The following is a 12750-nucleotide window of genomic DNA, read 5'->3' as shown; positions in this document are numbered from 1 at the left end:
GGCACCGCGGCGGGCGGCGGGCATGGGGGGCGCTCGGAGCGGCCCCGGCGGCCGGGCCAGCATCACCGCGGCGTCCCTCCGCTAGAGGAGGGGACCAAGCCAATTCTCCTTTGCAGCAAAAAAATTTACATGTATATATTATTAAGATAATATATACATCTGATCTTATTTTTTAAAAAAAGTTTATTTTGCTCCATTTTTTTTTGAGAAAGAGGGAGCGTGGGTGGCGAGCGGTTTTTATAAATTATTCTTGTTTTCTGTTATCTGTCCCCATCCTTCCCCACCCCCTGCTGAAGCGAGAATAAGGGCAGGGATCGCGGCTCCCACCTATCCATAACCCCCCTACCCGCGCCTTCCCCGCCCCACGCCCAGCACAGTGCCCTGCACACAATAGGCGCTCAATAAATGTTCGTGGATGATGATGATGATGATGATGAAAAAAATGCAGCATCAACGGCAGCAGCAAGCGGACCACGCGAACGGTGAGCAGCCAGAGCTTGGGCACCCGCTGCCAAATCTAATCCTTGTCATGGTCCTTCTCATCCCACCCCCTCTTCGTTCTCACCCCCCCTCCCGTCTCTAATGTGCTGGGTGGGTTGAGGGGGTTGGAGAGGAGGCTTCTAGCTCGGTGTCATCTATAGAAAGGGGAGATGCGTGACAGCCATTCGGTTCTCCTCTTCAGGCCTTGAATGTCAGAGTTAATTCTGCATTTGTGGGGTGGGGGCGGTCGTGAAGTCCGTGGAGTACTGTGCAGCTGGAGGAGCGGCGAGCCGAGGTGATTCGGGTTCAGTGTCCTCGGGCTCAACTTTCCTCCAAGGCTCCCAAGCTATGGAAGGGGGGTGGCTATTAATCTTCAGCCTGAGCCCCCTTTCCATCCTCTTCTCGCCTTCTCCGTTTTCCCCGCCCCTGGTTGACTAGATAGGATTCTGGTGGCATCGTGAAAATTCTAGGATTGCCAGGTTTCACTCTTCTCATGGGTGGGTGAAGCACACCCCTCCCCTCCAGAGGGAGGCCGGGTCTCAGAATCTCCGACCAGGGATGGGTTGGAGTGCGTATTCCCGCTCCCAGTGCCGCCGCTGTGCACATGTCGGTAACCTAGCAATGCCCGGGGAGTCGCTACCGCTGTGGGGCTCCCCTCTCCAACCCTGGCCCGGTCACCACGTGCAGCTCCCACACCAGCCGGGCTGGATCGTGGGAGGCTGGAGCCCTTCCTGGCCAGCCCTCCTTGCCCTCCTTGGAGGTCGCTGGCTCCCGCCACAACTCTTGTGGGCTTGCAGCCTTCCCAGGTGAGCTCTCCCCAAGGGAGGGCTTGGCACGACTCCTCCCAGGACCGGACTGTCTGCGGCCTGCCCCAATGGCCCCCTTCTCAGGCTGCTGGGCAGGCGGACCAGTGCTTGCTTTGGCTCCCCGTTATTCTTTACTTCGCAAGAACTGGTTTTGCAAATGCCCATCCCTTTACCTGTGCCGCTGCCACTCGCACTTGGACTTGTCTCAGTAAGGAGGTTGCGACCCAAGGCAGGCAGATGCCTGGGAGACCAGCTTGGGTGCTGGCCTGATCCAAAGCCAGAGGGGGCTTTGCATGCCTCCTTGGGGTTCTGCCCTTGTGCACCAGGATGCCAGCCTACACTGGTGTGATTCCTGCTTGGGCCTTGAAGGCCCCCTAGCATAATCCAGCCTGTCTATCCTAGGTGTAGAGGTGCAGGCTGCCTCTCTTGTCTCTTTCTCTGGATGCTGGATTGGCTGCTTCAGCTGCAATTTAAAATGCAAAAGAGCCCTAAAGATGTTTTCTGTTTTCGGAAGCCTGTGGAGGAAATGAGTCCCAAGCATCATGAATTTTCATTTGCAGGAAGTGTCAGTGCATAATCTAGATATTTGTTATAGGGCTTTTGGTATTGCTGTGGTGCCAGTGGAGGATTTTTTTTTCCATGCTAAAAAAAAAATGCATTTATGGCTATGGGAAGATGTTGGAGTAACACTCTGAAAATGATTAAGACTATTGAATTATTGGCACTGCCTTTTTTTTTGTGATGATGGTAGTTATTTTGGAGAAAAGCTGTTGTGCAGATCTGTTAACTCATTAGAGATACATGGGTTTTAAAAGTCAGAAAAGATGCGGAATGAAATGTGGGAATGACCTCAGTTTGTCTGAAGAAATACACTAAAAGACACCTTGTGAAGACATAGATGTACAGAGGTCTTAACCCCATTGGGTATCATGCAGCAAAAAGGTCCTATGTGACCGATACTTAGGGCAGAGCCCGGGGACTTTCCTTGCTGTTCTGGCTGACCAAACTCTTGCTTCTGAAAAACAGGACATGAGCTTCAAAATGGAAACATGGGTACAATTCCCCCTTGTTATTGTTGGAGTCAACCTTTGCTTTTTTCTGACACTGGATTTTTATTGTATTTTTAAAAATGTTTTTTTTTCTTTCTTCCCAGAAGCAAACTATGCAAGAGGCACCAGACTCTCTTTTTCTGGTGAAGGACCAACTCAGCCGAATAGCTCCAAGCAAACCGTCCTGTCTTGGCAAGCTGCAATCGATGCTGCTAGACAGGCCAAGGCTGCCCAAACTATGAGCACCTCCGCACCCCCACCTGTAGGATCTCTCTCCCAAAGAAAACGTCAGCAATACTCCAAGAGCAAAAAACAGGGTAACTCCTCGAACAGCCGACCTGCCCGCGCCCTTTTCTGTTTGTCACTCAATAACCCCATCCGAAGAGCCTGCATTAGTATCGTGGAATGGAAGTATCCTTTTTTGGGGGGATGTCTTTCTCATTTTCTCTTTTACCATCTGCTCTTTAAAAGGATTTGCTTTCTGAAATGGCACTTAATGTGAGTCTGGAATGTGAGCAACAGAAGAAGCTGTGTGTAAAGGGTTTCATTGTATATACCTTCCTATCTCCTTGGGGTGCAGGTGGGTGGCTCTATGGATATATTTAGCCTATTCTCTCTCTCTGTGTGTATGTGTGTGTGTGTGTGTGTGTGTGTGTGTGTGTGTGTGTAGTGATGGTGGTGGGGGCAGGGAGTGATAACCTGAAACTTCAAAGTGATAGGTAATTAAAATGTGAAACTAACCTTTGGTCCTTTGATGTTGGATGGTTAGTTTAAATCTACCACTGTTTTGGGGACAGTGATATTCACTTGACCAATTGCAAATAAGGTATGCTGATTTAAAAAGAAGAGCACTGTGTGAGACTCTACCAGAATTAAATACATTTTTGACCTTTAGTGGAATCCTCTCATTCAGATGTTTGAATTTGCCTCTGAAACTCCAATTAATGCTAAGGTTGCTTCCCCCTCTGACATATGGTGATTCTAATTGTTCAGGTAGCTACAAATATGAACACTTGCTTCATATGGAAGGAGCAATTTGCTCATCAACGCTATGACTTCTTGGAATTTCCTTTTGACAAGTTCCAAAAAGGCATCTGAAATGTGAGCATGAGGGAACACGCAAAGGGAGAGGTTTCTATGTGCCTCTTCCTTCCCCACCCCCCAACCCTTATGAGTTAGGGAACGGCCCTCTCAGTGGAGGAATTTCCAGTTGCTGCCTTTATAAAAAATTCTGTCTATGTCCTTGGACTAGAGTTACATTTCTGGGTGTCTTCTTTGTATTTTTAAAATTGAACTCCCAATGCCTAAGGATGGTTGTTATGTCCCAGATCTTGGAAAACTAGGTTGCTCTGTCTGTTCACCCCCTTCCCCAAATCTGGAAGCCAGACAGAATCCAGTTAATGCCACCCTTCAGAAAAGGTTGACTGAGGTCTTCTTTCTGTGCAAATGGCTTTGTAATTAGTCAGATGATTCATTGGTCTGGGTAAAACAAAGCATTTCCTTTTCCCAGAAGTATATTTGGGGCTGACAAGGAGCCTTAGAAAAGAGAGGATGTTGGTAACTTGCTACGAAGTGGAGCAGAAACCCCCTTATAATTTGAGTTACCTCGCCGGCAGCTGTTTTCATGCCCTCCGTCTTAGCTGGCTATTTCCTGTGCTCACGGACACGAGTTAAAATGAGTCAACTGTCTAGAAAGGTTTTGGAGAGAGCAGCCAAATGTAAGGGTAGGATTTGAGGGGTTTTCATGTGTTTTTCCTTTTGAGAACAGATGTCTTTTCTCTAGAAGGAGTCATGGTGTCTCTCACATAGCTGGGGTTGTGTGGATGTGTTTTCTCTTTAAGTTCTTTTCTAGTCTAAGGATGAATACTAGTGTCAGCCCAGGAGGGAGCTGGGTAAAGAGGGTGTGCCTCAGTGGCACTGCAGGAGTCAGAGACAGTGGTTGCACTTAGCCAGGAGTCAGAGGCGCTCGTTGTGCTTAGCCAGAAAGATCTCCTCAGTATGCTGGCTTGACGAGACTGAGTAAGCAGGGACCTCGGTGGGGTCATTGATTTCATGTGGAGTGAGGTGGGATGCCTGGTGCTGTTTCTCTTTGTGCACAGTAATTTGTATATAGCAATTTATGTGCACGGAACGACTTCCTGGATCATGCTGCCGACTCCCTTTCCTGCATTGCCAGACACATGTGTACAGGAATTAGGGGACGTGGCTGCCAGTGCAGGGAGGAGCCTGCCTGCCAATGGAACAGTTGGTAGAATGGATCCTTAAACAATATAGGGTTTGTTTGTTTGGTTTTTCAAATGACAGTTTCCTTCTGGTTCAGGGAGCAGGTTATAGAAACCTTCCTAAAGCCACTGCGCTAGGATCTATCAGCCAGGTGAGAGCCTCACTTGTTTTTGCACACAGGAAAGGCAGAGTATCCTGCATTTTGGAGGCATGAGGAATGTTTGCCTTATCAGAAGGAATTTTTAGGATCAGACCCATCTGTTTCTCTATTGCTCTGTGCCACTTGCCTTGTAAAATCGTGTGGCAGTGAGATAGCATCTTCCAATACCTGGAGACTGAAACTGGACCACTATAAAGAAAAAAAACCCCACTTATGTTTGGCCTTCCTGAATAGCGTTAATATTTCTCAAATTTGTTGGTTTTCCATTTAGGTATCTGGAAGTTAAAAAGAAAGACGGTGGTGTGGAGGAGGGGAGAGACAGTAAGTGTGTTTCTGTGTAGAATAACATTGGGGCAATTAGCATTTTAAATTTCAGTAGGAACTTCTAAAAAGAAAATGAAAAGGAGATTTTGAAGTCCTAAGGTCTTCAAGTCGGGTCCCTAGATAAAAGAGATTTTGTAATATTAGATGAGTTAAAAGAATAAATATGAATGAAAGCTAACTGGCTTTAAAAATAAACCCATCAACATTAGTAAGGGAACAATGTCGTTCACAGTCTTAATCTTTATTTCAGTGAGTGTCGAAGCTCTTTAAGGAGCTGAGGTTTCACAGAACTCGAGGTGTCCTCAGAGAGACAAGGGATCTTTTTGTTTCCTTCAGTGTTTTTGGATTTCCCAGAATACCAGCATGAATGGAGAAGGGTCTGTTCATACTCGTATTGTCAAAGCTTTAGTGTTCGAAGTATTTAGTTAAACCAGTGGCCTTTCGTGGGTGAGTGTATGGGAATAACACTGCTATAAAACTGAGCCCGGGAGTTGCAGATTAGGTTGGTGTTCACAAAACCTTGCAGTTGGAAAGGCTCAAAACCAAAAGAAGAAAAACAGTTGTTTTGGCAGATGTCAAATTTTATATTGCCAGTTTTGACAATGTCCCTTAATAACACCAGCATGTTTTAGCAAGTATCTGTTGAGCTGATCTCAAAGCGATTCTTACAGACAGACCCCTGAGATTTAGAATGGTTAAATTGTACTTTGAAAGTCTGGCACTGATTTCTTATGGCTCTTTAGTTAGTTTATAAATTGAATGCAGCAACACATTATAAACTGAGCTCCAGTCCAGCTCCAACCAGAAGCAGTGATAACCATTGATTAGTTAAGAAAGGAGAGGAGGGAGCTGGAGCCTGGCTTGCTTATTGCAGTGTATGAGGTATTGGAACAAGCCACCAGATAGTCACCCGTAGAATGGAGGAGGTCCTGGTGACTTGGCCTGCCCCAGTCCAGACAGGAGATTCAGACTGACTGAGCCAAGAATAGTGCCTGAGAAAATGACTCTAACACATGGAGGCAAGGATGTGTGGAAGAGATTTGTCTCGTGATGACTTCTCTTTGTGTCAGGAAAAAAACAAACAGCCAGAAATTTAGCTTTCCAAGGCCCTCTTGCTTTTAAAACTACAAGAAGCAGAAACCTGGTTCGCACAGTGCCCTAATTGGATGTCCTTTTAGGTTTTAATATAAAATGTACAGAAGAAGAATGCGTGTAACATGATCCTTGCAACAGAAGAAAAGCACATGGAGAGGTTATTTGATAGGAAGATCTACTATGATATGACCACTTACAATTACTTCTGCTGGGAACCTAGTCATCACAACAGTCAGTTGAAAAGAGATTTGTGTATATAATTTTCATTTTAGAAGTGATTCAAAAGTGGTGTGATTGGGAGTGTGATGAGAGAGGTGGTTTATGTTTGTATAATACATGTGAACATATTCCTTAACAAAATTTTTCAGACCATTTGACATATTTATATTATTGGCTATTTTTGCCAATTGTGTGGCCTTAGCTATTTACATCCCATTCCCTGAAGATGATTCTAATTCAACAAATCATAACTTGGTAAGTGTGCTTGGATTCCTGCTTGTCCTGATGTGTGGTGATCATTTGTCTCTGTACTTGAACTGGCAGCTAGCTTTCTGGGTGGTTGAAGTTTACAGCTATGCATGTGATGTTCTCTGCAGCTTTGCAACAGTGTTTGTTTTTTACCTGTATTCTCAAATTTATACTGAATGAAAGTGTTTAAACTCATGAATCTTGTATAAATAGATGTGGAAGTTTTTATGGAAGACGTTTGTAGCAAATTTAAAAATAACTTTTCTCTCCATATAGGCTTTTGTTGTCTGCCATTCTTTTTCTGATAATATTAGCTTCATTTTTAATTTTTTTTAAATCCAGTGTTATTTGGGTACTTTGGTCAATTTCTCTGGTAAGTAGAAAATTATCATGGGTTTTATATATGAACTATTAATTTTCAGAGAAGTGGAATATTTCCTATGAAATGCCCCAAGATAAAATGATCCTATGGTTAAATAAATTGGGATACTGCCACATACTTTATTGCCCTCTTAAAGATTTATAGTGCACATTAGCTCAGTAAAAGCTCCGGGAAGGTTTGTAGTTAAAAACCCAGTTTCATTTTGTTTAACTCAGCTAGTCCCTAAAAGTAATGGGTCAAGAATTCTTTAAACATTTTTCTGGCAGAACATATCTCGGAACCAGCGTTTCATGGAACTTCCTTTGGGAAAGGTTGATACATAATAGTTTTTTTTTTTAAAAAAAGCACTGAAGAGCGCTAGAGTGGGACTAGGAGCTTGCCCGGCTTGGCTGCCAATTAGCTGTGTTTTGGGGAATTCTCATGCCCTTTCTGGCTTGCCATTCACCCACTGGTCAATTAAGGGGATGGGATGAGAAGATAACTAGGATTGTTTTTACTTCTGACATTCTGTACTCTTTCCTTGATGATTCAGGAACCATTTCAGTATTTTTCTGGAGCTGCAGCATCCTTGCCTAGATCAATCCTTTATAACTGGAGGCCAGGCAGAAAGGCTGAAGGAGGAAGGCCAGTGCTGGATAACAGGAAACACTCTCCATTGTTTTGCCTCCGCCTCTTACCTAGTTCCACTTGTTTTGGTTTCTCCTGGTGGAGCTGTATTATTTAGTAGGGCTGGATGTTCCTAACTGAGTGTTGTGAAGGCAGAGCTAGGGTGGGGAGTGCTCTGCTGGGTTCTGAAGATATCGAAATTATGCTTTTGATGTTCGCCTTAATGGTTTATGTACAGGATTTCATGTTGCATTTAAAATGTGCGGCATATTTCAGATGTAGCGGCATATTTTAGATGAATAGATATCTATTCATCTTTGGGGTCTTCTGGTCTGATTTCTAGATAATTACAAAAAAATTGGACATTGCTACTGAAAATGCAATTGTAAATGGGAGTTGGATATACATATAAACACTGTGAGTACATGCTTATACTATGCTAAAGATGATTTGTGTAACTTTGGATGTTTTAAATAGTTTCTGCTTTGGTTGTAGACAAGTGACATTGGATGATCATTTCAAAGGAAAAGCAGAAGTAGTGAAAAGCCCCCATCAATGGGGATAGATCATCATAGTCTAGGCCACAGATGGTGTCAGCCTTGTTACCAAATTTAACAACGTGGATGGTGACCCAGTTTGTTGTTTTTTGTGTTTTTTTTTTTTTGTGGCTCAAAAGAACATGATTAAACGAACTGAGAAAATAAATACCTTTCAGAAAGACAGATTAATTCAAATCAATGGAACAATTACTATAGCTGCATGTATAGCCAATTAATATTTAGATTTTCCCCAGTGAAATTAGGGGCACTAATGTAAGTTGCTGTCAGACCATTTGGCTTTCTCAGCTAATAAGGTTGGGAATAAAATATAGGAGATGTATAAATCTTCTTCCCTCTGGCAGCTGCTCCTCCGTGGATCCTTTCTTGACAATTCCCATATACATTCCTATATGTCTTTCTTTTGGGAGAGGGGGCAGGGTGTTATTTTGGCAGGCCTTTCTAAAAACCAACATGTATTCCTTTGACCTCTTAGTATTCCGAAGCTCATAGCATTCGAGTTTGTCTTGTGTTCACTTGGATGGTCACATGGCCAGATGAGTTTATTCTCTGCCTGACTCTTTAAATATTTCCTGTCCCACTGTGGGAAGGGAAGAGCTGTGTGGATTTTCCCCTTGACTCTTAGCAAGGTCCCATGCCATGTCAGTCCTCCCACCAGGGAGCTGGGTTTTTTTATACATTTGACCCAATTTGTACCCAAGTGATTGCTCTATTTTTGGGATCAGTTTAGAGGCAGCTGAACAAAGCTTATTTTTCATCTGTAGTAAATACCTCTCAGTTAATGTGAATGGCAAAACAAAGGGCAGAGACCAATATGGGTTGCAAAGCTGTGTGTACCTGGGAGCTCATGATTTTCTTTGCTTCATAGCTCTGGGAAATGTGTACGACAAGCACGTAGAGTAAGATTCAGGGCCGGCTTTGTAGAAGATGTTTCTGCCTGTTACAGGTTGTTTGTAGAGAAATTATTGCTTTTCTTGGATGAGAAACTGGCCATCCCCATTGGCCGAATGCATGTTTGGTCTGGGTTGTATGTAACTCAGCCAGCTTTGGGAATTTAGACGCTACCTTGCGGGCTGCATGTTTTCCCAGGGTTAGATTTAAAAAAAAAATTATAAACAATCTCAAGTTTCTATGCAGCTTACATTTGTGGACTTGCAGGGACTAGTGGAGGCTGAAGCCATGGAAACGGTGCAACTCAGTTCCCACAGTAACATTCCTCTTCAGCCAGTAGCAGTATTTCCTCAGTTCCACTTATTGAAAACATATATCATTTACTTAATTTTCTTCTTAGCAGGGGGGTGTGGGAGAGCTCGTCTTTATGGAGTGTCAGAGTGGGGATGATTACAATATTGTACTTTGTTGTGTTGAAAAATGCTTTATTTTGCTTCCCAAACTTGAGTTTCTCATAAGCAAACTGAAGTGGTTGAACAGTTTTCAGCCTGTGCAACCTGTTCCTGGTACTCCTCCCAGCCCCAGGCTACTGCCTGGTTCTTTGTAGCACTGAACTGCCGCAGATTAGGATTCCAAAGTAGGGATGCTCACCTGCCACTTCACACCTTCCCTGAGGTCTGCTAATGGCTGTACCCACACAGGGCAAGGCCCATGGTCCTTTATCAGGCGAAGGGCCTGGCTCCTACCAAGTGCTCAGTAAAGGCTTGTTAAACTCAATGAGAAGTTCCACTAAGCCTGTGACCCCTTTCCTGCCCCTTTCTCCTCTTGCTGAGGCCAGTTTGTGTTTTTCGCCTGTTGACATTTTGTCTCTACAGCACCCCTCATGTCAACAGCACTGCTGGATGACTTTTGCTGGATAAGTGAAATTGAGGCTTCAGTGGCTGCTCATTGAGGAAAGGCCAGATTCTAGGGGCCAGGCCCTCCTTGGTCTGTGTGACCTCTTTTGGCTTATCCTCCATTCCTCTCTGTCACAGCCCCAACCATTTCTCCACCATAAGTTCCTAAACATCCCTCCTCTCCCCTTGTGCACCTCCTAATTTTTCTTCCACTCCTTTCTCCATCTGAAATTTCTCTTCCGTCATACCACCCTTTCTTCACCTGGCACTGTCCTTATAGCTGCTTGGGAATAATCCCAAATTGTGTCTTCCACGAGGCCTTCTCTGACCCCAGTCTGAAGTCACACTCTTATCTGAACCTCTCTCGTGGCACTTCGCATATAAAATGCCCTATGTTTTAGTTATTTGTATGTATATCTTATCTTTACGTTATTAAGCATCCTCAGAATACAATTCATAGTGAAACATTTTCAATCCCCAACAGTGCCTGGCCTGGTGGTACGTAGTAGATGTTCAGTAAATATGTATTGTTGATAACCACCCAATGAACAGCTCTCCCAGGAGGAGCACCTTGCCCATTCTTTCCTCTGAGCCATGTTCAGGGTTTTCTTGGGTAGCAGGTCCCTCTGTGGACTCCTTGGAGGTCCTTGGCTGGAGGTGGGTGAGAGGTTATAAGCATTTATTCCTGAAAAGCTTAGGGTCTTGTGACCCTTCTTGTGTGTCTCTGGCTGGTCAATCCCTTGGACTGTCTGTTGTCAGAGCTGAGCAATCTAGCACATTTTGTGCTCTGGCACCAGGGCTCAGAGGAGCAGAGTGGTGGAGCGTCTTTGGGAAGCAGTGCTGGCTGTGGACAATTGTCAGCGGGATCAGATGTTTCACAGTGGCCAGGAATGCTGTGGGACAGTCTACTTGGATTGCATTCTTTCCTCCATGGCTGAGATCCCAGTATACAGTGTTTCCTGGCCTTAAAAAGTGATTTCATTGGATGTGCATGGTCATATACGTCAATATCTCACAGTTTTTGCACATGTGGAGTGGTGCACATTGTAATACTGGAAACACATCTTCGTTACCTGGTTCATTGGGCTTAGCCTATAAGGTGGGTGTTAGTTCTGTACCTCATCTACAGCATGTTTTTTTTTAAGACTTATTAAAATATAGCTAATGTACAATATATTAGTTTCAGGTGTACACAATAGTTACTCAACATTTATATAGCTAAGGAAGTGATCACCATGATAAGTAGCTACCATCTGATACTGTACCACACTATCACAATATTATTGACTGTATTCCCTATGCTGTATGTTACATCCCCATGACTGCTTTGTTTTATGTTTGGAGATTTGAACCTCTTATTCCCCTTCCCCTTGCCCCCGTCACTTTAAAAAATTTTCAATTACAGTTGAAATTCAGTATTTTATGTCAATTTCAGGTGTACAGCATAGTGGTTAGATATCTATATAGTTTAAGAAGTGATTCCCCTTGACTAGTCTAGCACCCACCTGGCACTATACATAGTTATGACCATATTATTGACTATATTCCCTATGTTTTACTTTACATCCTCATGACTATTTCATAACTACCAATTTGTACTTCTTAATCCCTTCACCTTTTTCACCCTGGCCCCCAACTCCCCTCCCATATATCATCCCAATAAATCTAGTACCCATCTGACACCATACACAATTTTTACAATATTATTGACTATATTCCTTAGGCTACACCCTACATTCCCATGACTACTTTGTAACAACCAATTTGTACTTCTTAATCACTTTGCCCCCCCCACCCTCCTCCCATCCGGCAACCATCAAAATGTTCTCTGTATTTATGAGTTTGTTTCTGTTTTGTTTGTTTATTTTGTTCTTTAGATGCCATATATGAGCTAAATCACATTGCATCTATCTGTCTTTCTATGTCTGACATACTCCACTCAGCACAACACCCTCCAGGTCCATCCATGTTGCTGCAGATGGCACAAACCCATTTTCTTCTATGGCCAAGTAATACTCCATTGTATGTATGTACCACTTTCTCTTTATCCATTCATCCATTGATGGACACCCAGGCTGCTTCCACATCTTGGCCAATGTAAACAATGCTGCAATAAACATATGGATGCACACATCTCCTTGAAATAGTGTTTTGGGTTTCTTTGTATAAATACCCAGAAGTGGGATTACTGGGTCCTTCTTTGTCTCTTGTTATAGCCTTTGTTTTAAAGTCTATTTTGTCTTTCCCCAATTTTATTTTTCTGATTCTGTTTTCATGAAATATCTTTTCCCCATCCCTTTACTTTCAGTCTGTGTGTGTCTTTTGATCTGAAGTGAGTCTCTTGTAGGCATCATTTGTAAGGGTCTTGTTTTCTTACCCATTCAGCCACCCTATCTTTTTTCATTTTATTAGTTTCAGGTGTACAAAACTAGGTAGTAGTTAGAAATTTATACCCCTCTCAAAGTGATAATCCCCCTCCCCCAATCTACTACCCCTCTGACATCGTATATAGCTGTTACAATACCACTGACTCTATTTCCTATGCTATATTCCACATCCTGTGACTATGTATATATTAAATTATAGTTGACATTCAGTAGTATTCAGCTTCAGCTTCAGGTGTACAGTGCAGTGGTCAGGCATCTATACCATCCATGAAGTGGTCTTCCTAATAAGACAAGTGCCCATGTGATACCCTACAAAATCTTTACAACATTATTGATTATATTCCCCAAACTGTCTTTCGTATCCCCATGGCAGTCTTGTCAGCCACCTTATCTTCTGATTGGAGCATTTAATCCATTTATATTTAA

At 43.4% G+C, this 12750-nt stretch overlaps 1 protein-coding gene across 13 annotated transcripts in view; it reads left to right on the top strand.

Moving 5' to 3' along the window:
* The window catches only part of CACNA1D (calcium voltage-gated channel subunit alpha1 D), a 343694-nt gene continuing 330944 nt past the window's right edge, over window positions 1-12750 (top strand). For 12 of the 13 annotated variants that reach the window (XM_019667403.1, XM_019667402.1, XM_019667396.1 and 9 more), the window contains exons 1-3: window positions 21-482; window positions 2440-2746; window positions 6506-6611. In XM_019667403.1, coding sequence (XP_019522948.1) covers window positions 416-482; window positions 2440-2746; window positions 6506-6611 — 480 coding nt within the window. In that variant the 5' untranslated portion in view covers window positions 21-415. Of the gene's footprint in view, window positions 483-2439; window positions 2747-6505; window positions 6612-12750 lie in introns of all 13 variants that reach the window. The other variant, XM_019667401.1, reaches the window with a different exon arrangement.

This window comes from Hipposideros armiger, unplaced genomic scaffold (genome assembly GCF_001890085.2).
Source record: "Hipposideros armiger isolate ML-2016 unplaced genomic scaffold, ASM189008v1 scaffold_496, whole genome shotgun sequence".
NCBI classification, from domain to species: domain Eukaryota; kingdom Metazoa; phylum Chordata; class Mammalia; order Chiroptera; family Hipposideridae; genus Hipposideros; species Hipposideros armiger.
The sequence above is the reverse complement of the archived record's forward strand: the minus strand, read 5'-3'. Positions and strand labels throughout refer to the sequence as shown.